At 45.5% G+C, this 26,693-nt stretch overlaps 1 protein-coding gene across 4 annotated transcripts in view; it reads left to right on the top strand.

Annotated features, from left to right (window-relative positions):
* The window catches only part of CTIF (cap binding complex dependent translation initiation factor), a 153,113-nt gene that overhangs the window by 22,745 nt on the left and 103,675 nt on the right, over positions 1 to 26,693 (top strand). For 2 of the 4 annotated variants that reach the window (XM_065656595.1, XM_065656594.1), the window contains exons 2-6: positions 2,646 to 2,858; positions 7,983 to 8,066; positions 20,003 to 20,125; positions 24,296 to 24,369; positions 25,687 to 25,791. In XM_065656595.1, the coding sequence (XP_065512667.1) occupies positions 2,679 to 2,858; positions 7,983 to 8,066; positions 20,003 to 20,125; positions 24,296 to 24,369; positions 25,687 to 25,791 (566 nt within the window). In that variant the 5' untranslated portion in view covers positions 2,646 to 2,678. The remainder of the gene's footprint in view (positions 1 to 2,645; positions 2,859 to 7,982; positions 8,067 to 20,002; positions 20,126 to 24,295; positions 24,370 to 25,686; positions 25,792 to 26,693) is intronic. The other 2 variants (XM_065656596.1, XM_065656597.1) reach the window with 1 other exon arrangement.

Genomic DNA, 26,693 nt, shown 5'->3' with positions numbered 1-26,693 from the left:
GTGTTAATTTTGGAAAAAGAGAGAAGTTTTATCACTAGTGTGGAGAGTAAACCTTTGGTCTGGATCTAGGTGACTGCTTCCCTTTTTAAGATGGCTCCTGCCAAGGATGAAGGGCCACCAGTTGTGCTGCAAAACCTGCTCCTCTTGATGGACCAGCCTGCTTGAACCAGGAACCAGCTTGCGGGACCCAGCAAATGGGCCTCTGTAAACCTATCATGGTTTTGGTTGGTCAAGCACATGCGTCTCACACTTGGTAGAATTAGGTAGAGCCCAGAAATCAATGGGTAACAGCTAAAAATTTTGCCTCAAAAAAGCTTTTAGAGGACGGTGACCAAAACAACCCTCATCTGATCTTTGGGACATCTCTGGGCAGGCTGGTGGAATTGGAGAAGGCACTTGCATGATAATTGGGAGAGACTCATCTAAAATGAGTGAGGCTCCTCAGAAATAAGTACGGAAAGTCAACTGAGAGAGGAGAGGAGGATTTTTTTAAGCGATGAAGTGCTTGAACATCATCTCATGGAACCCTAAAACCATTCAGGTTGGAGAAGTCTTCCAACCACTTGCCCAAAGCAGCATCAACATCAAGTTTGGACATCACCTTGCTGCTGTAGCCATCAGGCACATATGGTCCTAACTGTGAGCCCCGATATCAAAAGGGAGCGTGGTCAGAAAGGGGAATTCAAAGGACAAATTCAGAAAACCTGGAGCTGGTCGCTACCAGGAGGTGCCCCAAAGTCAAGATGTTGCTTGTTGAGCCTCTTTCTTGATGCCCTGGCTTGGGTGACAGTGACATATTGGCAGTGACCCCTGCAAAGATGGGTTGTCCAGTCTCTGTGTCATTACATGATTCACACTGACAAAGCGTATAAAGAAGATTACAGACCATGACTTGTTCATTTTTTATCTTATTACGAGGGTTGGATGTCAACCAACTTGTTGTCCATGCTTGGGACATCTGCTCTAGAGATCATTGTGTCCAATGATGATGCTATCTCAGGTGGATGTGGTAACTCATCACCCTTAAAAATAGAGGTTTGGTTTCCTGTAGAGAGAGGTGAAGGTACTACAAGGTGACTTGGGTTTAGAATTTCCTACTAGAGATTCATAAATATCTCAAATAGATGGTTTGTGGTCATTCGGTGGACCTGTTGACTTCTGACAAACCCATTCCCTCCCAGTCCACCATCTGTCCTGTTGCTAATCATCAGATGCTCCTTGGGTGTAGGGTGAGCACCCCAAAAATTGCCCTGGCCTTGATTTCCTCTTTAAAAAAAAAAGGGGGGGCAAAAAAGACTTTACATTTGTGTCGTTTGGTCCCAAGGGATGGAGGATGCTTGAGATGCTTGATCCACCTGTATCAGTTGTCCCCTTCCTCACGTGGTCCAGGGCTTATTGCAACCACCTATTCTCCCAACTCTTTCTTTAGCACTTTTTGTTTAATAATTAGTGCTTTCCATTTGCTAATTGGCACTAATTAACAAAAAAGGGAAAAGCATGCCCTCCTCCAGGGCTCCATGCTCTCTGGGGCTCCTCTTTTTTATTTCTTCTCTGTGTTTTTTTTTCTCCTTTTTAATATGCCACAAGATTTTTTGTTCAGGAGCTAATGTGTGATATTGATCTAAATAATGAGCCTTTTTGACAGTCCGGGCACATTTGGGAATAAATCCTTGAGCAGATGAAATCCTGAGGCCAGAACTGCTCGTTCTTGGCAGTTTCCAAACGAAGCCACAATTGTTCAGAAGTGACAGATGAGAAATAGTTTGGGAGCTAGAAATTACAGGAGCTGGGAACAGATTTTTTTGTTTCTTTTTTCTCCTTCCCTTCAGAATTCGCTTGGTAATTTTATACTTGTCTCAAAACAGACTGTAAATACAATTTTCCTGGTGAAGGATGAAATCTTGGTGTCCTGCAACGTGGTGGGAGATCTCATGTCTTCTCCCACTGAAGTGCAGGGAAGGAGTAATATGAGTTTTACCACAAAACACTGAATCCAAAGCTTAATTCATGCTCAAACATATCCAGGTACAGGAGCTGATTGTTTATTTTCCTTAAGGTGTGATTGACACTCAACCATGGAGAAATAAGGAGGAGGAGAACATCATGAAGCCTCTAAATCTTCTGTAGAACCATTCTCCTGCAGAGAGAGAGGTTTTAAAAATAGATTTTCTGTTTCACCCCCATGTGCAGACCTTGCTGGGCCATTCACAGCTGCACCGTTGACTCATCATCATTTATTGCTGCCGTCCTAGAGAAGATTTTCAATTCTCGTCCTCTTCCTCACACCCTTGTCCATCATCCCAAGCTTATCACTCTTTACCCAGCCTTGGGATTTTTAAATTTAGCTTTTTAAATGTTTTTTTCTTGCGCATGTGTCTGGAGGTTTTCAGCAGTTTGGGTTTTAAGAAAGAAGATAAGCAAAATGTCTGGTGTTGTTGGAATATTAATGAAATGTGACTTTTTTTTTTTCTCCATGCATGGAAACTCTACATGTGACCACCTAGGTTTATTATAAATGTTACTAGATGTACAGCAAAAACATCCCACCTATGATAACCAATAGGCTTTGGCTACTGGTATTTTACCCTTTTTATAATTTCTGGGAAATAATTTCTTGCCTTTCTTTTAAAATTTTACTTTCTCAGGCCCTCTCTGTTCTCAGCGTCTCTCCTGAAGGGATGGAGAACTCGTCGGTGGCGTCAGCCTCCTCGGAGGCGGGGAGCAGCCGCTCTCAGGAGATCGAGGAGCTGGAGCGTTTCATCGACAGCTACGTCCTGGAGTACCAGGTCCAGGGGCTGCTGACAGATAAAACGGAGGGGGATGGAGAGAGCGAGAAGACGCAGTCCCACATCTCACAGGTGGGCGAAGGGACCAGCGCGGGGTGGGAAAAGGGCTCGATTGGGGATGCGCATCCAGCCGAAACAGCCTTTTGAGTGTTGGGTTGTAAAGCAGGACATACTAAAAGGGTGAATTTGGGGCAGCTTGCTTGTTCAACCAGGCATGAGGTTGGTAGAGGTTTCCTGCCAACTGGTTTTTGTTTTTTCGTGGTCTCCAGGGGCATGCCCTGAAGCTTTTTGAATTCTCCAAGGTTCCCATTTATGGAAGCACAAGTTGTATGAGGAGCAGCTGAGGGAACTGGGGCTCTTTAGCCTGGAGAAAAGGAGGCTGAAGGGAGACCTTATCACTCTCTACAACTACCTGAAAGGAGGTTGTAGCATGGAGGGTTTTGGTCTCTTCTCCCAAGTAGCAGGTGATAGGACAAGAGGAAACGGCCTCAAGTTGCACCAGGGAAGGTTCAGATTGGATATTAGGAAAATTTTCTTCATGGAGAGGGCTGTCAGGCATTGGAACAGGCTGCCCAGGGCAGTGGTGGAGTCACCATCCCTGGAGGGGTTGGACAGACACAGAGATGAGGTTCTCAGGGACATGGTTTAGTGCTAGAGTTAGGTTATGGTTGGATTTGATGACCTTGAGGGTCTCTTCCAAGCAAAATTATTTGTTCTATGGTTCTATACATGAATGACGTTTCATCTGTAAATAAAGTGTACCTCTCTCCATCCCAAGCAGCATGCTGCTTCTCCAGGGTGGAAAAATCCTGGAGGGATTGGGAAGAGCTGCAGTAGGGAGGTGCTGGGTAGTGAAATGTGTTCCCATCCATATGCACAGGCGTGTCCATGAAACAGCCAAGACCAGAAGGTCAATAAAACTCCCAAATTCTCCCCAAAAGTGTTTTTTGTGGGCATTTTAATACATGTGATAAACTGTTTGCCACGAAGGTTGTTCATGGCCTGAAGTTGTGGCAGGGGAGGTTGAGGTTGGATCTTGGGAACAGTTTCTTCCCGGAAAGGGTTGTTGGGCATTGGAACAGGCTGCCCAGGGCAGTGGTGGAATCACCATCCCTGCAGGGGTTGAACAGACATGGAGAAGAGGTTCTCAGGGACATGGGTTAGTGCCAGGGGTGGGTTAACGGTTGGACCCGATGATCTTAAGGTCTTTTCCAACCAAAATGATTCTATGATTTTATTCGTGCTGTATTTCAGAGGATGTGAACAACCAGCAAACAGAGGGATGGTTTATAAGGAGGATGTGGTTTGGTGCTGTCATTAAGAATGATATGGTCCTAGTTAGGTTTGTTCCTAAAAATGGACATTTTAGGTCCAACACAAGGAGAAACGTCATTGTTGCTCGGAGGGAAATGGTTTGTGTTCTGGTGCCGTGGTGTGCTGAAGATGTGAACTGTCAAAGGGATAAGGAGCCCATGGTTCAGGGAACAGGGAGCTCCGATCTGTGCTCTTGGGCTTGTAAGGCTGCTGTGATCTTCCATTTGTGACAGAGGTGCTTTCCTACCCCGCGGGGTTCCTAGTAGGGTAAAATATTTAGGTTACAGCCTTGTTACAAGGATACAATAAGAATAATAAGTGTATTAATTGCTTACAAATGAGGCCTTGCCTCCCTAAGGCTTTGCTTTTGCCTTTAAATTAGGAGGAGTGGTTGAAGTAGGATGACAGGGTACTCTCCTACTAGTTCCAGAGGTCCCCTGCCCTGTGCACCCCAGTGTGCAAAAGCCAACGTCCCTGAGTCCAGCAGAGCAGAGTTTGTTCTCCAACCTGAACCTCATGAAGCCCAACAAGGCCAAGTCCAAGGTCCTGGGGTGCATCAGGAAGAATGACCAGCAGGTTGAGGGAGGTTGTTCTTCCCACTCTGCTCTGCCCTGGTGAGACTGCATCTGATGTTGTGTGTCCAGTTCTGGGCTCCCCAGTTTAAGAAGGACAAGGAATTACTGGAGAAAGTCCAGCAGAAGGACACAAAGATGCTGAGGGGTCTGGAGCATCTTTCTGATGAGGAGAGATGGAGAGAGCTGAGCTGTTGAGTCTGAAGAAGAGAAGCTGAGAGGGATCTTATCAATGCTGATAAATATCTCCAGGGTGGGTGTCGAGAGGATGGACCAGACTCTGTTCAGTGGTGCCCAACAACAGGATGAGGGGCAACGGGCACAGACTGAAACACAGGAGGTTCCTTCTGAATATGAGGAGAAACTTCTTTATTTTGAGGTGCCAGAGCCTGGACCAGGCTGCCCAGAGAGGTTGTGGAGTCTCCTCGTCTGGAGATATTCAAACCCACTTGGACACGACCCTGTGTGATCTGCTCTGATGAACCTGCTTGAGCAGGTGGGTTGGACTGGATGATCTCCAGAGGTCCCTTCAACCCCAACCAGTCTGGGATTCTGTGATTCCTGCACCTGACTTGGGGCAGCCCCCAGTATCATCACAGACTGGGAGATGGATGAGTTCAGAGCAGCCTTGGAAAAAAGGGCTAGGGGACACTGGTGGGTGACAAATTGGATAAACATGGACCTGTTAGTCCAGAGGAGGTCACAAAAATGATCCCAGGCTGGAACAGCTCTGCTGGAAGGACAGGCTGAGAGAGTTGGGGTGTTCAGCCTGGAGAAGAGGAGCTCTGGAGAGACCTTATTGTGGCCTTTCGGGACTTAAAAGGGGCCTGTGAGAAAGACGGGTACAGACTTGAGCAGGGCCTGTTGTGATAGGGCAAGGGGTCATGGTTTTAAACTAAAGGAGGGAGATTCAGGCTGATCATGAGGAAGAAATTGTTGGCCCTGAAGGTGGTGAGAGCCTGTCCCAGGTTGGCCAGAGAGGTGGTGGATGAACCATCCCTGGAGACATCCCAGGCCAGGCTGGACGGGGCTCTGAGTAACCTGAGCTGGTGCAGATGACCCTGCAATAGAAATATTATTGAAATAGAAATAAATTAATAGTTCAGAGTTTCGCAACCGCTTGCAGCCTGTCCACACCTCTGCCCATCTTCAGGACAAAATCTGCTAATTCTCATGGTAGCCCGTGTACAATTTTTGCCTTAAGATCCTTGGTTGCAACAACCAAATTCATCTTCCACTTGTGGAAATGGGATTAACTTTCCTGGCTGGCCTACCCTGAAAAAAAGGAGCTGCTGCGTTTTTTATGTCAATTCTGCGGATGCTGCCTCTAGAGATGGTTAAGTTGTATTTTAAAAGAAAAAGGAATAATAATGAAAGATCTGAACATTGAAACCTCTTAGAGGCATCTCAAGATAAGCAGCTAAATGTGGTTGTACCACAGACCATAGATGTCTAAGTTTAATTAGGTTTTCTATGTGAAACTCCAACAAAATGCGATATTTTAGATTTTTAGGGCTGTATATGGGACAAGAAGTGAGGATGGACTTTTAGATAGGTCACCCACTTTTATCGAGCCGTGTCTTAAAGGATGAGTTAAGAAGAAATTATCTGTTGTCTCTCAAAGATATTACTTGTCCCACCTCGTTCCTCAAATTTGTAGAAGAAATAACGAGGAATTTTTATTTCTGGTTTTCTCTTCCTGATCACTTACCATCAAAGCCATAAACACGCATGTACCCTGCAGCTCACTAGAGTAACCCTGGTGGAAACAAGCCCAATCAGAGGTGGAATGTTCCCTTTTAATGAGAAATGAAAGAAAAAGGATGAGTTTATGGTGAAGGCACTAGGCTGAGACCAAGAAAATTGTTTTTAACTGTGAGGTTCTGCTGGCAACATATACTTTAACTTTGGCCAAGTTGCTTCGTTTCCTCGTGGCTGTAATAATGGGGTTTTTTTACCTGAATCCATCACCAGGCTAGAAAATCCCAAAGTGCAGGTGTCCCCATGGTGGGGGTGTCTCCAGCCTTGCTCCCACCAGAAAAAAAAAAATAGGGAAATTGCAATTTTCTTTGGCTGTGGATGTAAGAACAGGTGAGATTTACCTTGGGAAACCTTTCCAAGCACATGGTCTGCACTCAAAATTGTTAAAGGAGACATGCAAAGTTATAGCAGAAGGTTCTCAAGCATGATAGAGCCATAAGCTTGTCCAGGTAGGTCAGCAGAGGTGGCAGAAGAACAACGGACAGCTCGTTAAAGAGCTAATTAAAGGTGAGGCTGAAATTTCCCATCTGGTTGAGCTACGTAGAGATGGTGGACAGTTCTAGTGGTGACTCTTCCTCTTATTCTGTGGCCTCATCCTGCCAAGACGTTCTCAGGTAGTTGTTGTTTGTATGAAATTGACTTTTCATTCTCTCGAAACTTCAGTCTTGGTGGTGGAATCCAAACAGTGAGTGTCCATGGAGCAACCAAACACTTCCAGAGTGAAACACCTCAGCAATGGGGCTGGTCACCAAGGTTCTGGCTCAACTTTGTTGTGGGGGTGACAAAATGACTTTAGGATTAAGCAGTATCTTTCACATTTGTCTAGCGAAAATGGCTTTTTCTTATTTTTCTTTTTTCCCCCAGTATGATGCAGCCCTTCATTTCTTCGAGGGGGGAAATAAAACCCCAACAAACGACTCCAAATTGAATTTTTTTTCTGGAAGCACCTTGCTGTCAAACATTGGGGGAAGCTGACCGAAGCAGCTTGTGATCCCCCAAGTCTGGGAAGTCCCCCGATGTCCTTCACCGTGGGGTGACAGCAGAGCTGCCATCAGGCTGCACATCACAGCTGCGGCAATGGCCAAACCTGTAGCTTTGAGCTCTTTTTTCTGTTTTATTTAAAATAAAACCAGTTTTTTTGGCAGCTCAGGACTCCTGTGTGTCCCTGAAGTGAACAGAGGTGGGAAAAGAGAAAATTCCCAACTTTTCATGGAAAACTCCATGGAAGAGAGTAATCAATTTGAGCTGCCCTGGTGCCCACCATGTGCCTGAGATACCCAACGCCCTTGGAGTCTGTAAGGAAATACTGGAGATGTTTTTATTGCAAAGCATCATTTCAGCTGCCTTCCCCAAATTATTCCCTCTGCTCACCATTAGTGGCTGGAACATTTCCGAGACAAAGCCTTTGAGATCGTCATTAAAAAGGGGTGACCCGCACGCATACGCCGATGCCGGCGCCCAGCCGGTGTTTTCTGTGCGCTGTGGACTGACGCAGCAGTTTTCCCTGGCTCGGTTGTTATTTTAAACAGTCCTTTTTATCATTTTGCAGTGGACGGCGGATTGTAGCGAGCAGCTTGATGGCAGCTGTTCCCCGTCCCGAGGGAAGGGCTCATCGTCTCACGAACACAATCAGGTAAGGGTTGTTTTTAGCTCTTTCTCACCTAAAACTTTGCCTTTGCTCTTGTGTGGCCTCAGTTTTCCCTTTCCCTCTCCCACGAAAACTATGGGAGATGGACAACATCCCGATGTGCGGGTAGATGCTCTGACCAGGAGTTTGTTGCTCTGTGATAAAGAGGAAATAAATATGGTGCGTCCCGTTTATTCCTGAAGAGCTTCTTATTGCCACCTGCATGAGGGATGTCTTTGGAGCATCAAAACTGACTTGGAAGTATGATGTATAGATGGGGTGAGGGATCTAGGACAAGGGGAAATGGCCTCAAGTTGCACCAGGGGAGGTTGAGGTTGGATCTTGAGAACAATTTCTTCCCGGAAAGGGCTGTTGGGCGTTGGAACAGGCTGCCCAGGGCAATGGTGGAGTCACCATCCCTGGAGGGGTTGAACAGACGTATCAATGAGGTTCTCAGGGACGTGGGTTAGTGCCAGTGTAGAATTAACAGTTGGACTTGATGATCTTGAAGCTCTTTTCCAACCAAAATTATTCTGTGATCTTGTGTAGCCATGCTTCTTGGTTATGTGCTGCAGCACAAGGATGATGTTGGAGGGAAGAGGATTAAATGGGTGAGAGGGTGAACTGGGAGAAGAAGCCAAATTGCATGTACTGAGAGCCCGTGTTGGGTTTGCAATGACAGAAACCAGATGTGAGTTGGTTTTGGTGGTAGTACGTAGTGTGAATATCAGTGAAGAGTAGTTGAAGTCTCTGGAGGTGACTGTCCCTCTTCTGTGTGAGCACTGATATGGGAGAAGGTTGGCAGGGGTGAAAGCATGGGTTGGACTGTTGTCACCTGACCGAGGAGCTGCTGTGCAACCATGAGACCATCCGCCCTGTAACAGAAACATTTGTGCAAGCAGATACGAGACTGAGCCGGCTGCAGGAAAGGATGTAAAGTGACATTTACAGTTGCTGCGGCTGATGGACATCCCACCTGGAGAAGAAGCTTCAGGCTGGTGGTTTTGGTGCTCTTGCCCTGCTTGATGTCCTCCAGGCTTCAGTCCCACATGTGAGATCCATGAGAAGCAGCCTGGGAGCCCCTTGCAGGGTGGGACAAGAGTCCGTGCAAGTCTGAGTGGTGTGTATTGCAGCTCCCACATCCTGTTTTGGGCACGGCTTTGTGCTGGGAGCTGCTGGGCTGTGGGATGGGGACTCACATGTCCCCTCCCACCATGTGCCTGTCCATGCAGGCCCAGGGCAGTGACCGTCCCTGTTCTGGGCACTGCTGAGGCCAAACCTCGAATCCTGGGGGCAGTTTCGGGCCCCTCATGCCAAGGAAGCCCTTGAGGTGCCGGAGCGAGTTGAGAGAAGGGAACGGAGCTGGGGAAGGGGCTGGAGCACAAGTGTGATGGGAGCGGCTGAGGGAGCTGGGGGTTCAGCTGGAGAACAGGAGCTGAGGGGAGACAGGGACACAAAGAAACGGCCTCAAGTTGCGCCAGGGGAGGTTGAGGTTGGATCTGGGGAACAATTTCTTCCCCAAAGGGCTGTCAGGTATTGGAACAGGCTGCCCAGGGCAGTGGTGGAGTCACCATCCCTGCAGGGGTTGAAAATACACACAGATGAGGTTCTCAGGGACATGGGGTAGTGCCAGGGGTGGGTTATGGTTGGACTCAACGATCTTGCGGGTCTTTTCCAACCAAAGTGATACTGTGATTCTGCGCAAAGGTGCTGAGAGCATCTGTGCAAACACCTGCACACAATAAAGACAAGATCTTGTTGTGTAGCAAGGTTCATGCTGTACAGAGACGCTGCTTTAGATGGACTTCTGAAGGTACCAGATGAGTTTGGGGATTTAATTTCATCTAGTGTTGATCTTCTCTGAAATATTCAGCAGCAAAACCCCAACTGAGCTCCTTCCCACCATCCTAGCAGACTGCTTGAAATTCAGCTGGGCGGCTGGTTGTTCCCATCGAGCCTCCTTGGTTGGCTCGGTGTGTTTGCAGGACCTACCCTGGGGAAGAAAGTCCCTGGTTCTTCACCCAGGGGCTCAGCGGACGGGCCCGTCTCTGGTGGGTACCACAGGAGGATGCAGAAGTCACCCATGAGTGATACTTTCCTGGTTCCAGTCAATGCAGCCCTGACAGCTTCCACCTACCCTGTGCCGTGCTCTCCTTTGTTTCAACTTCTGGGGGGTTTATTTTTTATTTTTATTTTTAATTTTTTTTCTTCTTTTTCCCCTTTCCCCTTTCCCTTTTCTTTTTTCTTCTTTTTCCCCTTTCTTTTTTCTTCTTTTTCCCCTTTCCCCTTTCTTTTCTCTTCTTTTTCCCCTCTCCCCTTTTCCCTCCCCCTCTCCCCTTTTCCCTCTCCCTCTCCCCTTTTCCCTCTCCCCTTTTCCCTCTCCCCTTTTCCCTCTCCCCTTTTCCCTCTCCCCTTTTCCCTCTCCCCTTTTCCCTCTCCCCTTTTCCCTCTCCCCTTTTCCCTCTCCCCTTTTCCCTCTCCCCTTTTCCCTCTCCCCTTTTCCCTCTCCCCTTTTCCCTCTCCCCTTTTCCCTCTCCCCTTTTCCCTCTCCCCTTTTCCCTCTCCCCTTTTCCCTCTCCCCTTTTCCCTCTCCCCTTTTCCCTCTCCCCTTTTCCCTCTCCCCTTTTCCCTCTCCCCTTTTCCCTCTCCCCTTCTTCTTCTTCCTCCTCCTTTTTCTTCCTTTTCTTCCTCCTCCTCCTCTTCTTCCTTTTCTTTTTATTTTTATTTTCCCTTTTTTCTTTTTCTTTTCATTTTATTTTTACCTTTTTTAATTTTTATTTTATTTTTACTGTTTTATTTTTCTCTTTAAAAATTTTTATTAATTTTTAAATTTTTATTAATTTTTATTGTTCCTGCACATCAAACCCACTCGATCTCCTCCAGCACAGCACTTGTTTTCTCTACACAAACAACATTCGCCAATGCCCATTCTGTTTTCTCTGCATTTGTGCTCTCTCCCAGCCTGCAGCAGAGCTCAGAATTCTCTCTCTCCATGTTGGGCCTCCTTTAACAGTGAGTAACAATTTTTCCTTGGCACCCATACAGAGCTGCAAGCTATTGTTCTTCTATCTTGGCAAGCATTTCTCTTTCTGTCACTGATGTGCGAGTGAAACGCCGCTGGTGAGAATTAGCCTCAGTTTATTACCATTTCTGGGTATTGATTTTTCACTAGTAGCTTTAAAAATTTTTTAAAAAATCACTTACAAGGTGTTCGTCTTGAACATAAATTATAAGTCATTCTTCAAACCTGCTAAGGAAAAAACTGGCTAATTATTTCCCAAGGGATTTTGACAGGTTTTTCTTGTTGCAATTTTTTATGGATTTTGAGGGGTTTGGTTGGAAAATCGAATTCCTCTTTTTCCCATTTTATTTCTAGCTGAGATTTCCACCTTGCGCGTTGTGCGATACGCACTGGTCTTAGTTGAAAAATACTCAGATGTGAGATTTCTGCTGGAGTCAGCCACTGTGAAAATGTAAGTTACGTATTGATAACCCTGATATGCCTCACGCAGTTCTGACCTGACGATCAGAAAAATGGAAATCCAGGTTAGTCCTGCAAATATATTCAGTGTCTGATTCCCTTTCTGTGAAAGCAGAGTAGTCTAGGGCCACATTTTTAAAAATAATTGGCTTCCTAAAGGTTATAAAGGAGCCCGAGTGAAGCTGAAAATCCCTCTCTACATCCCTAAGTACCCGATGCCTCTGAAATTCTTCTCTTTAGGATCCAGTCACGTTAAAGCAAGTAAAAGAAATATTTTAATTTTTCTCTGTGTATCTCTATAGACATTTATATGTAATATGTGTGTATATAAGCATCCACGAGATGTTGTATAAGCATAGGGATGAGAATAATTCCTGGATAATTTGCAATTTAAGGGTAATAATAAGGTGTCTTGATGCAACCTGCAGTCCAGGATATTCCTAAATTGCTGTTTTTCCAATTTTGTTGGGTTTTTCTGGGAAAGACCCCCCCCATACTTGCCCTGTTCTTACACTCCTTGGTGAGATATCCACTATTAGCAGATGTGGGAGATAAATAGGGATCAGTGCCCATAGGTTGACACTTGTGCATCCCGTACAAAGCAGCGGCTTAAAAATGGAGAAAATTCCCCCTTTTACTCTGCTCTTTCCAGTTCTCCAGGCAGGTGGGTGTGAGAAAACACTTTGGTCATGGAAGATGTCATAACATGTATTTTGTGGACTCTTGGTGTGCTGAGAAAATCCCTGTTTCATGATTATATTTGGCTCATTTATAATTCTCTTTGTTTCCTGCTGTGAACATTTGAGTTTACTCCGTGCTCCACTAAACCCCGCGGCATTTCAGCAACACCCCCCAAAAGATCTTTTAGTACCACATGAACCTCAGGGGTGGAGAACACTCCATCGATATCCATGAGATACTCTCATATTGCCTCTATAAATGAGGAAAGTTAAGATAATAGAATAATTTTAAATCTTCTTCAGTTTGGATTTTTTTTTTCTAAAAACACCCGGTGGGAAGATTTTACATAATAATCTATTTGCATTCCCCTCGTGAGGCTGTTGCAAGTAGGAAGCTCTTTGATATATTTCTGAGAGCGATTCAGTAAGTAAAAGACTTTTGGTATGGTATTTATTTAGGGAGCTGGGGGAGCTCTTGGTACATGAAAAACAACAACAACAACAAAAACCAAAAACAAACAAACAAACAAAACCCAAACAAACAAAACCAAAATCCAGAGCAATTCTATGGGTTCGTCCCATTTCTCCAGGTGGTGGGAGAGAGAGCTGAAAATCCTCCTCCTTCCCAGCCAAGTCCATTCCTTCCTCCGTGGTGGCTGTCACCCATTGTCACCAAGCAGAAGACTGCACTGTTGGTTGGCAGCAGCTGAACATGAGCCAGCGTGTGCCCAGGTGGCCAAGAGGCCACCAGCATCCTGGCTGGTACAAGCACTGGTGTGGCCAGCAGGCTCAGGGCAGTGACCGTCCTGTGCTGGACACTGGGGAGGCCAAACCACGAATCCTGGGGGCAGTTTTGGGACCCTCACGCCAAGAAAGGCCTTGAGGTGCTGGAGCGAGTTGAGAGAAGGGAACGGAGCTGGGGAAGGGGCTGGAGCACAAGTGTGATGGGAGCGGCTGAGGGAGCTGGGGGTTCAGCTGGAGAACAGGAGCTGAGGGGAGACAGGGACACAAAGAAACGGCCTCAAGTTGCGCCAGGGGAAGTTGAGGTTGGATCTGGGGAGCAATTTCTTCCCCAAAGGGCTGTGGGGCATTGGAACAGGCTGCCCAGGGCAATGGTGGAGTCACCATCCCTGCAGGGGTTGAACAGACACAGAGATGAAGTTCTCAGGGACTTGGGTTACTGCCAGGTGTGGGTTAAATAGTTGGACTTGATGATCTTGAGGATCTTTTCCAATCAAAATGAATCTATGGTTCTAAATGGGACTTCAACTTATTTTACTGCTGATTTGCATGTGTACCCATATCCCACCTGGTGCAGAAGGAAATTGTTGCATGGTTGAGGGACATCAGAGGCTTCTCTGGTTGATGGTCCTTGTTGCTGTCATACTGATTAGAGAAGGACCTGGGAGTTCTGTGGACAACAGGGTGACCATGAGCCAGCAATGTGCCCTTGTGGCCCAGAGGCCAATGGTCCCTGGGGTGCATTAGGAAAAGTGCGACCAGCAGGTGGAGGGAGGTTGTTCCTTCCACTCTGCTCTGCCCAGGTGAGGCCACATCTGAGTTCTGTGTCCAGTTCTGGGCTCCCCAGTTTAAGAAGGACAAGAATTACCGGAGGGAGTCCAGTGGGGGGCTATAAAGATGGTAAGGAGTGTGCTTGCCAGCTTAAATCTGCTGCCATCAGCAGGCAGCATATAATAACCTAAATCCTTCACTAACCAGGTCGATGCTGTAGAGTGGGTGGGTGATGCTTGTGAAGAGGGTGGCAGGATCTACCCACCAAAGATGTAAGTAATTTCCCCATATCTGGCTTTAGTTGTCCATCCTTGGGTCCGATCTGAAGCATGGTGGTTTTCATTGAATCATAGAATCATTTTGGTTGCAAAAGACCATTAAGATCATCGAATCCAACCATTAACCCAACGTGGCCAAGTCCACCTCTAGACCATGTCTCTAAGAACTTCATCTGCGTGCCTTTTAAACACCTCCAGGGGTGGTGACTCCACCACTTTTCTTGCTCAGCAAAATGTAAAGGATGATCCTGGGGGCAATTTGGTGTTCTCCATCTCATCAGCCTGCTTGTGCCATAGCCCAGGGCCAGTCTGTACACTGAATTTGGTTGAGGTTGGCCACCACAATGAAGACCTGTTGGGACAAGCGGGTGCCGACGGATGCTGCAGTCGCCTTTGTCTCATTTCCAAAAGAAAAGAAGAAAGTGAAAAACAGACTTACTTTGAGGCCTTGCCAATGAATACAGGTTGGTGTAGTCCTGCCTGATGGAGGATGAAATTAAACCTTTTCAAGTGGGGTGACCTGCCCATGATCAAAGAGCAGCTCTGAGAAAACCAGTCACTTAATGGTTTTCTGCCTGTGACTGCTGGGTGTCATCCCCTCCTTTTCAATTATGGTTGGAGAGGACTGAGAAAGAAATCAAGTCCTTTAGAAAATACAGACGTTTAACTTTCTCTGGGACTTCTGTTTGGGATACATCTCATGAAGAACCACCACCTCTTGTGAAGCAGACACCAGCTTTGATGTCTGAAGATCTGGGAGTGAGATGCTTCACTGCTTTGCTGCCTGATTTAGGAGAACTGTTGCTGCTCACAGAGGATGGAGGAAGGTGTCTTCTAGGCCTGATGTCACTAGTGACTCACGTGGGAGGACATCTCGTCACCCTCAGTTTCTATTTGTGTAGAGTGGACAAGGAGATGCCGGTCTCCCATGCTCTAGTTTTGTGAAACTTGCAGTAGCCAAATTACCTTTTAGGTCTCCGTCCTTCTTTCTTTCAGATTTGGTTGAATAGGTCAACAAGTGCCGAAGCTCTTGGCAGAAAAGGGATGATGTGAACCATTCCAGGGCAGTGGTGGAGTCACCATCACTGGAGGTGTTTAAAATATGTATAGATGAGGCTCTCAGGGACATGGCTTAGTGCTAGATTTAGGTTATGGTTGGACTCGATGATCTTAAGGGTCTCTTCCAATGAAAATGATTATATGATTTCCTCCAAGGCTTGGGCAGGTGATCACTGCTGAGTTTCTATGGCACGTCTGAAGTTCTCGGTGCCGTTCTGGGTGCTCTCGGTGCCCCTTCTCATCTCCATCCATGTGCATAAATGAGGTATCTAACACACCCTTGGCTAACATGTCTCTTCTGAGGTTTTACGAAGGGAACACAACCACAAAGGCTGGACCTTTTTGTGTGGAGTCCAGAAGATCTTGTAGGCTTAATCTTCTGCACTTCCAAACCCATGAGGTCCTTTGGTCCTGTATCATCACACAGGTATGGGTAAGACCTTAATTCTCCTGATGGGAGAAGAGTTCCAATCATAGAATTACAGAATAATTTGGGTTGAAAGGGTTCTTCAAAGCTAATCTAGTCCAACTCCTGCCATGAGCAGGGACATCTTCACCCAGATCAAGTTGCTCAGAGCCCTGTTCGGTGTGTCTTCTGCTGTTCCTTTACCAAAGCAGTGAGGCGATACCGTCCCAGATTGGAGAGTGTTGGGGAAGGTGGACATGGACCTGGGGAGGGAAGGAACACAGCCAAAGTTGGTTTTCTGCATAATGTTTTTATAAGGATAAGTTTTCTGTTTTTCTTATAGCTCTATGCAATACATTGAGAAGAAAAGCTAGAATTACGCCCCTATGAAAATGTTTAGAATTTTTTTGGTAAAAGATACTTTAAAATCATTAAAATAATTGGTTTTATAGAAATCGTTCCATAGAAAATATGGAGTGGTTGTTCTAGAATAGACTGAATAGAGCAGGAAGAGTTTGCATCAAATACTTGGAGTCCAGTGTCAAAATTCTGCATAACTAGAAGATTTAGCTGCTGCATGAAGTGGGCGTGTGAAAACCACCTCTGCTGCAGAAAAACCTCTAAAAGGACTTTTTACATGGTAGCTGTCTTCTCTTCTGACCAGGATTAAGACTCGAATGTTGGGAGTCATTTGAAGGACACTCCAGGGAACTTCTTGTAGATGCTGTGGTGGGACAGTTGTTAATGTTGGGGGATATCTCAGAGGCTTTTGTGTCCTGAGAAATCCTCTAGATTTCTGTTGACTTTCCTTTTCCTCTGCCTATGAACACTGTACATTGAATACTGAGATTTTTTCTTCCATACAATCGAATGTGAATCCCATCAAGAATTCACTGACGTCTTCGTACCACTTAAAACTCGCGGTATAGCCAGGGTTGGTCTACACCTCTACCAACTTTCATCCATACTTATCATCACTGAGAGCAACCGCGTAGGTGGTCACCACGTTTCCATTTGTTGCCTGCGCATCGGGGAAGGCGATTTCCTTTTTCCGCAAATCATGTTTTTCAAACTCGCACTGAAGCAGCAGAACGTATTTTCTCCTGAGCTCGCGAAGGGAGTGGGATTAAGTAGTTCACACCTCAAAGAGCTGGTAGCCACGAAGGTGAAAATTGCAGTGTAAGTGAGACGGATGATTATTGCTAATTAAAATGCAAATGTGTGATTTGACAGTGAGTTTCCTAGTGTTAACGTGCACAAGCCTCGCTCTTCCCAAAAGGGTGAAGAGCTTGGCCAGGAGGATTGGCGTGGATGAGAGGAGCTGCTAGGAATCGATCTTTGGAGGGGGTGACATTTTCATCCCAGCCACAAAGGTCCCGTCTCCTGCTGGTGAGTGTAGACCATGGATGGTTGGTGGATGAACCTAAATAAGAGCTGGGAATAAGAGTTCAAGGGGTTTTTTTGGTGTGTTGGGGGAGACTGAGGGAGTATTGGTCTTTTGAGGACACGACAGAGTGCAGTGGGGCCAGATGGTGGGGCTTTTATGGTTTTTACGATGATCCTGGTGGAGGGTTTTTGTTGCTGGGTTGCAGTTTTTTAAGGAATGATCGTTACCTGTGTACTCTCGCTGACTCTTCCAGCATCATCTGCGGGGTTGGTGTGAGCTTCCCTGCCACAGGAGGTATGCAGAGAGGGGTCATTTTAGCACAAAGAGGGCTTTATTAGATGACACAAAGGTGTCACAACTACCTGGGAGAATTTCTGGTGAAGGTATTTCTATTCTAGAGACTTGGTAGCCATATAAAGTTGGTAATCTTTGGGAATTAGTCAGAAATTTAGGTAAAATATTGAGCTTGGCTGTGCTGGTGAGTCTGAAATGTGTGTATTTAGGTCATACTCAGTTGGACTGTTTTAGCTTCAACGGAAGTTTCAACAGTTCTTAGTTCAGCAATTTTATTTTAAAATAATTTAATTTTAAATACAAATATTAATAGGGTGTGATAAAGATAAGGAACATGATCAGAGAATGACACAAACCAATTTAATGAAAGTGGTAGCCCTGATTTTTATCTAACCGGTTCATGCCATACCCGTTGGCTTATCTCGTTGAGTTTGGATGTTGATGCATGGTGGTACCAATCTCCTTGTTTCTCACAATGGTTTTATTGTGGACAGCCGCGTTTCTGGAATTCGCATGGCCTCAGCTTGTCTGCAGGCAACTGCAACCAAAAGTTGAGTCAACCAAATATAACTGAATGGTGATACTTATTTTTAATTTCTTTTTTAAAGCAAAGGGTGCAGACACTGTCTTGGTCCCATGGTAGCATTTGCACAAAAATTTTGCATGCGTAGAAGAACAAGATGTTTGGTGTGTAGAACAGAGCAAACTGGTGATTATTATAATATTTTAAAACAACTGGGTGGTGAAGGTTCGATTCTCCCAACCACCTTTTCAGTTGAGGTGTGCCTTTTCCCACGTCAAGGATTATTTGCGCTTCTCGGGATGCCTGCAAGACTCGCTCCTCCCCAACGCCTCCTGAAACAACCACCTCCAGCAAGTGGCATCAATCAAGGTTTCTTCCACACCGATTTAAGAACTCCCTTAATCTTGTGCCACTTGGTATTTCTCATCAGAAGATTCAGGTCGCAGTGTGGCAAGGAGGGAAGAAGGTGCTTTCTGCTGTCGCCGTGTGGGAATAACCTCAACCCCTCAAATTTCATCGATATACAACTTGAAAACCAGTTGACCTCCTCTGTTGAAGTCAGTACTAATTTTAGGCTATAGGAGCCACAGAATACTTGACTTTACTTGAGACTTGCTAGGTTTGAGGATGGAAAATGTCAAGCTGGAGCAACGCAGAAAACCAGTACTGATGCATTTTGCTTCCAGTCCCTTGTGTTGGGTGAACACTTCCATGTTTCACATGTAGAATCATAAAATCATAGAACAGTTTGTGTTGAAGGGCCCTTCCCAGCTCCCCCAGTGCCCCCCCTGCCATGAGCAGGGACATCTGCACCAGCTCAGGTTGCTCAGAGCCCCATCCAGCCTGGCCTGGGATGTCTCCAGGGATGGTTCAGCCACCACCTCTCTGCCCAACCTGGGACAGGCTCTCACCACCCTCAGGGCCAACAATTTCTTCCTCACATCTCACCTGAATCTCCCTCCTTTAGTTTAAAACCATCACCCCATGTCCTATCACAACAGGCCCTGCTCAAAAGTCTGTCCCCATCTTTCTTACAGGCCCCTTTTAAGTATTGAAAGGCCACAATAAGGTCTCCCCGAGCCTTCTCTTCTCTAGTCTATGCATGGGGAAAAATAAAACTTACCTCCTCTATCTTCATGGGGATTAATTATGCATATTCAGCAAAGCTGCATCCTCTGAAACTGTTTGTCTATCCTTAATTCCCCTCCCAAGCCCAAACCAACTTCTCAGTCCGTTTTTCCCTCTGCGTAGTCCACTGTTCTCACGTACCTGAAAACAATTGGAGTTGGCCAAAAGACACGCTACACAAATAACTATTTTTGCCTATTACAGACCTGTTCCCAATTTTCTCCTTTATTCTCCTAACACTTGTTCTGCTGTCAAGCAACCTGCAGGTTTCTTGTTCAGCCGGCAGCCCTCAGAGCAAGGTGAGTCATGTGAAAACCAGAATAACTCACCAAACCAGCCCTATCTACCCAAACATCCCACAAAGTGCTCAGGGAGAACAGTGAATATTGTCAGGGTAATTGCTCCAAAAGCTTTGCTCAGATGCTTGGTAAAGACCTTTGAAGTGACCTAAGATGATTAAAAAAAACATGAAATCACAGGGCACAGAATATTCAACTCTTTCAAGTACTTTGAAAATCTGGGAAATACCAAGGGGAGCAAGGTTTCAGGACTGGCGTGAGAGCTGACGCTTCAAGAGGGTTTCTTGTGTCTCAGACATCCTTGTGGGACTACCCAGGTCTCTGTGGACACTGCCATGGGCTAAGACAAGGGCAGAACCACCTTGAACTTCAAGAGCCAAGTAGAACAAGGTGTGAACTCCTCTTTGCACACAACGACCAAGTCCAGGTCACTAATCCTGGGACGCAGACCAAGACCCAGCTCCACCGGTGCCACATGGGTTGGATGGGGCGGGGACACAGCTGCACAGCAGACATGAAGCCACCTAAGGTGGTGCTACCCAGTGGTCCAGCACAGACCTTAGCACATGTGGGAAGATTGAGCCAAGACATGAGGAAGAAATTTTTGACACACTAGATGGGCTTTGAAGGTCCCTTCCAACCCAAACCATTCTATGACTACAGCACTAGGGCCAAATCTTATCATCATTGAAGCCTCCCACAATGTTATCCCTTTGCCACGTGTAACTAGAACATGGCAAAGGACTCCAAGAAAGCCCTGTGGATGGACATGGTTTTGTAGGAACTTGCACATGTGGTTTGGGAGCTGGAGCTCTCCTGGCTCACCAGGTCGGTGGTTTTTGTGGGTGTGGGATGGCGTTACCCTTGACTAAAGCCACCTGTTTGTTGTTTCTAGGAAGAGTGGGATCACAGCAGCAGCGGGAGCGCAGGATCCCGGCCGGGCTCGGGCTCCAGACGTGGGTCTGGATCCAGGTCCGGCAATCGCGGGAGAAGCAGCCAGTTCAGGCAATCGAACAAGGTATATCTGGTAGCGACGTGCTGAAGTCGTGTCCTTTGCTTGCTGTTTATTGGAGGCATCCTCCGAATGATGTGTTCCGTGTGTGTGTCAACACGTAGGGTGTGAGTGCCCATCAGTTATGAAGGACACCTCAAAAACCTGCTTAATTCATGCGTAATTGGTAACGTGGTTGTAGTTGTCATTCAGCCTCAACAAGCCTCTTGAGATGTGCTGAGTGCCTTAATATTGGGAAAGAAGTCCCTAGTCAGCTGGTTTAGTGCAAAGGAAATTAGCTTTTTTTCTTCTTTTGAAGTCTTAGTATTTTAATTTTAGGAAATTAAGAGTTGTCTGTAATTGTTTTTTGGCAAGTCTTCATTAGAAGTCGATAAATGAGTGAGGTGGTGTTAAATGTTCACTTTGAGTCCAAGTGCTTTCTGTGGGAGCCATCAGCAGGGCTAGATGGGGAATTACCTTCACTCCCTGCAGAAGACTATCAGAATTTGGGTTTGATTTGGTTTTAGGTGCATTCCTTAAACTCAGACCAGGGACCTCTTTTTCTGCACACATGAGCGTTGGTTGGGTCACAAGTGGTGGACGCACTCTGAGAGATTTGGATCAAGTGGTCAAATTCCTGGTCCATTGGTCGTGAAGAAATAATTTGTCCTCCTGAGCAATGCTGTGGTGGGAGAGGACCCACAGAACTGTGTCATTGCTGAAAAGTGACCTTTTTTTCTGGTAGGAACGAGACTCAACGTATCTTGCTTTCTTTGAGCAGGGATAACACTGTTTTTCTCAAAACAGCTTTTTTTTTCTTACTAAAACTTGCCGTTTTCAACAAGAAAACCTTTAATCAGAGCCTTTTCAGACAGTTTGGTATCTATCCATCTGTTTTGTTTTCTACCAAAGTGCATCTGGGAGGTATAGGCAGCTGAGAAGGAGGAAAGTTGGCGGAATCTTCTCAAATGTAGAAGCAAAAAATGCTTAACAAGTAACACATGACACAGGATTATCCCTGAATTTATACCAGGGACTCAGCCAGCCTCTTGATGTTGTTCTGCATTAACACAAAGCGCCGTGACGAGCTAACGCTCCTCCGATCGTGCGACGAAGAGCACGATTTTATATTTGTAGCGGTTTGCCGGAGGGTGGTAATGAAGAGCGGCGAGAGGAGCGGGTGAGGCGCTGAGCTGGGCTTTGCAAAGCTGCAAATGCTGCCTTGGTGGGGAATTTGCTGAAGCTGCAGATGCGGGTGAACGGTCGGAGTCCCTGCAACCGGTGGCCTCGTCTGTCCCCCTGTTTGTGGGGGCAGCTCCAGGGGTTGGGTGACTTTCGATGGAGATGACGTGGTTGGAGGACAGAGGTTATGGATGTGAATTTAAACCATATTTGCGTGTAGGATCTGCTTTACCAAATCTCTGGTCTCTCCTACACCCAGACTATATGTTTTATTATACTATTTGTAATCAAGCCCAGAATAAATTCAATGTATTTCCCATCTTTCCTCAATGTAACCTTTTTCTAAGCGTGGTATTCTAAAATACTTTATATTCTCAGTATCTCCATAGTGACATAAAAAGTTGAGAGTGTCCTTTCTGTGCTGAAACATTTGCTATATGTATGGAAGAGTATAAAAAAGTTACACTTTCAGAAATGGAGGAGCGTTAGTATTTATTACCTTAGTTTCAACTGGAACGTACCTTCTGTAAGGCATTTACAAAAATTCATAATGTTATTGAAATTCATATATACCATGAAATTTATATTCCATAATGTTATCATAGCAAACTGATGTGTGACACAGTGCTGTGTTTTAATATTTTCAGTAAGTTCATTTAATGTAAGTAAATGATCCTTCCTAAGACATCTATAAAATAACCATTAATACTTAAACGAAAATGAAATGACCAGCTTAATATTTTAAACTCCTTGCTATAATAGCATAAAACATAAAACTGAACAAAAGCAAAACAAACTAAAACTAGATTTCTCTGAGTATTGCTGTTATTCTTGTCAGTGTGTCTCTTAATCTTCTTTTCTAGTGGCTTAATTAATTTTCAGCAGTACTAACCCCTCCATGGTGAAAATAATTATCTAAAGCTGAGAGTTGGGTCATTGTGAGCTTCACGTTAAAACTGCTGGTGGTTATAATTGTGGTCCTCGGGGAACAGAAACAAGTCAATGATTTTTTTTTTTTTTTTTTATCCCTGAACTTGAGAATTGGCTTTTTTAAAGTCTTATTATTAAGTTTTGGTACTGTGCTGTGAGCATTTTAGCGTACGCCCTGCGGCACAGGTTCGCTTGGGCAGCAAGTGTCCTTCTGCCTCAAGAGTTGAGACCAAAAGTGATTATAAAAACAGGTCATCAAAGACCAAAAAAATCTCAGAATGATCATAGTGACTCGCAACTTAATGACAAGGTGTGTTATCATTTGGTCCTGGTGCCGTCTTGATGGAGAAGTCCTGTAGGCAATGATTTTAGGATGCAACCTGATGCATTAAGAACCTACGTTAGCTTAAATTTTTGCTATTTAATATCTTTATTGCTGATTTGGCTTGTCTTCATTGCAACTGGTTACGTGTTCCCGGTCTTTCCTCCTGAACCCAAATACTTTATTCTTAGGAAATCCTATTTTAGCCAGCTCGTTGACAGGTACTTAAAATATCCCATATCCATAGGAAATAGAAAGAGAGATGGATTTGTCTGCAAGAAGAGGTATCTCTTTGTTGGATTATAGCTATGGAAACCTGCACATGTTATTTTCATTATAATACACGAGGATGCTTCTAAGGAGTTAGAAAACTAATTTCTCTCCTTGCTGGGAGAAAATTTTCCTTCCATTTGCCTCAAAGAAAAATCTCATCTTCCGTGACTGACCATGAGAATGTTAGATATTTCTGGTAGTTTGTTTCTGTGCAGAGACATGTTGACCTCAAAGATTAAGCTTGTAATCTGTAAACCCCTTGAAGGAGACAAAAAAGGATCGATGTGGTTGTGTTTGGAATATCTGGTGTCTAAATTTGTTGTTGTGTTGGGAATGGCTGCAAAGTGTGACCATCTGTAGGGTGCAGTGAGGATGTATGATACATCCTGCTCGTTGGGAAAATATTGCTCATTTTATGGGCAGATTGAGGTTTGGGACTTCAGTAAGAAATGGTCAAATTTCCAAGTTTTTAGTGTCTTGGTTACTATTAATAATATTTGAAAATGGCAGAAATTATAGGATGGGGAATATACAGAAGCCACTTTCTCCACCACGTGTTTCGTAAGAGTGGGACCTTTTGGGTAGAAACACTTAAATAATCTGAATATATGCAAGATTATGAATAATCTGAATATGTGTAAGAAATATTGGGGGAAAATTGGTAGTACAGGATTCCCTATTTGTAACGCATTTACGTGTCCATCCCATATAAGTCAAGTCTCCATGGGAAAATGCGAGGTGCTTTGCAGCTGGCTGAAAGCTTCTCAGAATTCCTACCTGATTATACCACGATGCTTTTGCTTCTCAGGGGAAGGAACCATCAGCTTCTTGTTGGTGGAACATGTATCGGAATAACCATGTGAGCTTATTTGCTAGTGTACATGGGCAAGGTGGCATGGTGTGGGGTTCTGATGTCTTCTGCCTTTTGTTAGAGCAAGAAGAAGTCATGCCACCATGACTCCTTGACGAAGTAGGATGGCTTTCCCCATCCTTTTAGGTGACAGCAGGCTCTGGGAGCTGCTGGTGAAGAGTATCTCCATCCCTGAAGATATTCAAAGCCATTTAGATGTGGTCTTGGGCACCTAGTTGGACCAGCCGAGCTCCAGAGGTCCCTTCCTACCTCAACTGGTGTGTGACTCTGAAGTTGGGTGTCTTTATGGTGGGGATGTCAACTTGCCCACTGGACCTTGGTGGGTTTTGGAGGTTGTGGACCGTGGGGTAGGAGGACGGGGATGGAATCAGAGCTGAGCCTACGTGTTGTCTGCTCTGTGTTGTCCACGGCTTTGTGTCCTCAAGGCTGAAACTGGGTCACCCTTTGCCTTCACGGAGCGTTTTTGCAGAGGGTGAGGGGACTTTGTGTTGCAGTGGGTGTGGATTAACCAGGAGGAGGAGAGCTGGACATCTCTGTGGCTGGCGGTGGGAGAGGCTGTGCCATGGTCTGGATCGTGCCACGTACCTTCCGCAAGTAACCACCTTTCCCTCCCTCCTAGAACGGCAACAAGGAGACCTCCCTCGACATGCTGGGCACGGACATCTGGGCTGCCAACACCTTTGACTCCTTCAGGTAAGCTGGGTTTAAAACGCAATCAATCTACTTCAAGCATCCGAGGTGCTTAGGATGAGTTTTTAATCCAGACGTCTGAAACCAATACCAATATTGATACCTAAAATCAGCAATTAGTAATAAAATAAGTCTATATGAATAAGGGTCATAGATTTTAGGCATTTACTAAGTTAATAAGAATAATGTTCAGAGCTGTTAGGTGTTAGGCACTTGCTAGGAGTTAAGTCACAAGGATGGTATTTGTTTAAGCAGGAGAAGGTTAGAAGACAATGCCCTTGCTCTCAGAAGACAAGGTGCAAGCAGACACCAGCGCGAGCAGGTTGCATGCTGAATAACAAAGGGATGTGATGCAGATGCAAAAGATTTATGGGAAATGTAATGAATATGTGTGATCTGTGTGGATATAACCTGTGTCTTGGAATAGTTAGGGGCCCCGACTAGGCAAAAATGATTCCCATGGAGCCGATGTGCCAATCAAGGATGCTTGCTTCTAAAATCATAAATTGATTTGGTTTTGGAAGGTTGTTTGGTTTTTTTTTTTTTTTTTAGTCAGCCGATTTACGGTATCAGTATGATTACTTGTAGCTGCCCAGGCAAGACTCGAGGCAAGGCTGGGTTGCGTGGGCCTTTGGGCAACCTGGTCTAGTGGAAAGTGTCCCTGACCATGGCAGGGGTGTTAGAACCAGATGATCTTTAAGGTCTCTTTCAACCCAAACCATTCCGTGATTTTACTCTTCCATTAATTGGCTGTGCGACCATGCGATGGCTTCTCAGCTGCTGGGAAGAGCTCTTCACCTGCTGCTCTGATGTGGGGAAAGTGGTGAAATACACTTTCTGTCCAGTTTTACACATCTCTCTGTGCCTGCAAGAGTCTACAGGAGTTGAGTTCCCACCTTGGAATTGCTCCAGGCCATTGGAGTGGGCAGGTTGTGCAGGACCAGAGAGAACATCTCCATGGCACGGACCAGACCTCTACCTGTTGCAATATCTGCTTGATACAGACAGCACGTAGAGCTTGCAAAGTGTGCGCTGCATGAGACATCAGAACTTGGGATTTAGTGCAAGCAGCAGGAGCTCAGCATCTCCAAAAAAAACCCCGGAAGAAACGAAAAGGAGCACCATGCAGCAGCATGAAGGTCGGAGGTCCACATCTGTGTGCTCTGCAGCAGGCAGTGGTGCTTCCAGAAGTACCAGCTTTCCTTGTCTGCAGGCTCCGATGTGCCCTCTGCTTTTCAGCTTGTTGCCATTTAATCACTAGTGGACTTTCTTGCTTTGTTTTTCCCTTTCCTTCTTTGTTTTTTTCCCTGTTTTTTCTAGTGGCGTGACATGGGACTCGCAGCCTGAAAAACTCGATTTCACCCAATTTCACAGGAAGCTGCGGAACACCTCCAAACACCCATTGCCTCACATAGACAGAGAAGGGTGAGTGTCGTGCGTGCGATACTGTGCTCTCCAGCAACATTTCTAACTTCTCCCTTCCTCTAGGAACACCAGCTTGGTCTCACAGCTCATGGAGGACATGGGCAAGAGGCTCTGGACCATTCTGGGGTTTGAGGATGCCACAATCAGTCTGTCTTGCTCTTCTGTCATCTGATTTTGGGCTGGAGCAGAGCTGCTCTCTGTATTTTGCATCGCGTGGTAGGGTTCAGTCTTTAAACCAGGTTTGCTCTAAGACTCCTGTATCTAAGTGTCTTAGATCCAAGTTTCCTGGATCCACATCTCCTAGATACAAGTCTCCTATATCAAAGTCTCTTTGATCTATATCTCCTAGATCCAAGTCTCTTAGATCCAAGTCCTCTAGATTTAAATATCTCTGAATATTGGAGGAAAGATTCTCGCGTTGTGCTGATCCCAGTTACAGTTCCCACAAGTTCTCTCCAGCAAGACTTCAGGGAAGGAGAGAACGTCAATGTGATCCATGTAGATTCAAGTTTTCAGTCCCTATCTGCTACCCTGAAAATTGTGAAAATATTAAACAGCTTCTTTTGGTGGTGACAGCTGGAGATTCCTCTTTGGTTGTTGCTTGGTCAAGCCAAGTAAATGCATATTGGGAGGAAGAGCTTCACCAGTGTGGCTTAGATGGACATCACCATTTCTCTGCAGATTGAGAATCAACCATAATACGCTTTTTTTCTTCTCTTTATTATTCAATCCTGGTGGTTAATGCGCTGGCAGCACCTGTTCAGGGCTGCAGGCAAGTATTACCTGTCCTGTTATCCCAAGTTATGAGGAGGCTTCAATTCGGTCCTGGTGTAACTCACTCCAAATCTCTGCTAAAAAACAGAGTAAGGACTTCATAACCGTATTTTACCCCATCAAATTTT

This window comes from Caloenas nicobarica, chromosome Z, assembly GCF_036013445.1.
Source record: "Caloenas nicobarica isolate bCalNic1 chromosome Z, bCalNic1.hap1, whole genome shotgun sequence".
NCBI lineage: Eukaryota > Metazoa > Chordata > Aves > Columbiformes > Columbidae > Caloenas > Caloenas nicobarica.
This window is presented reverse-complemented; position numbering and strand designations above follow the sequence as displayed.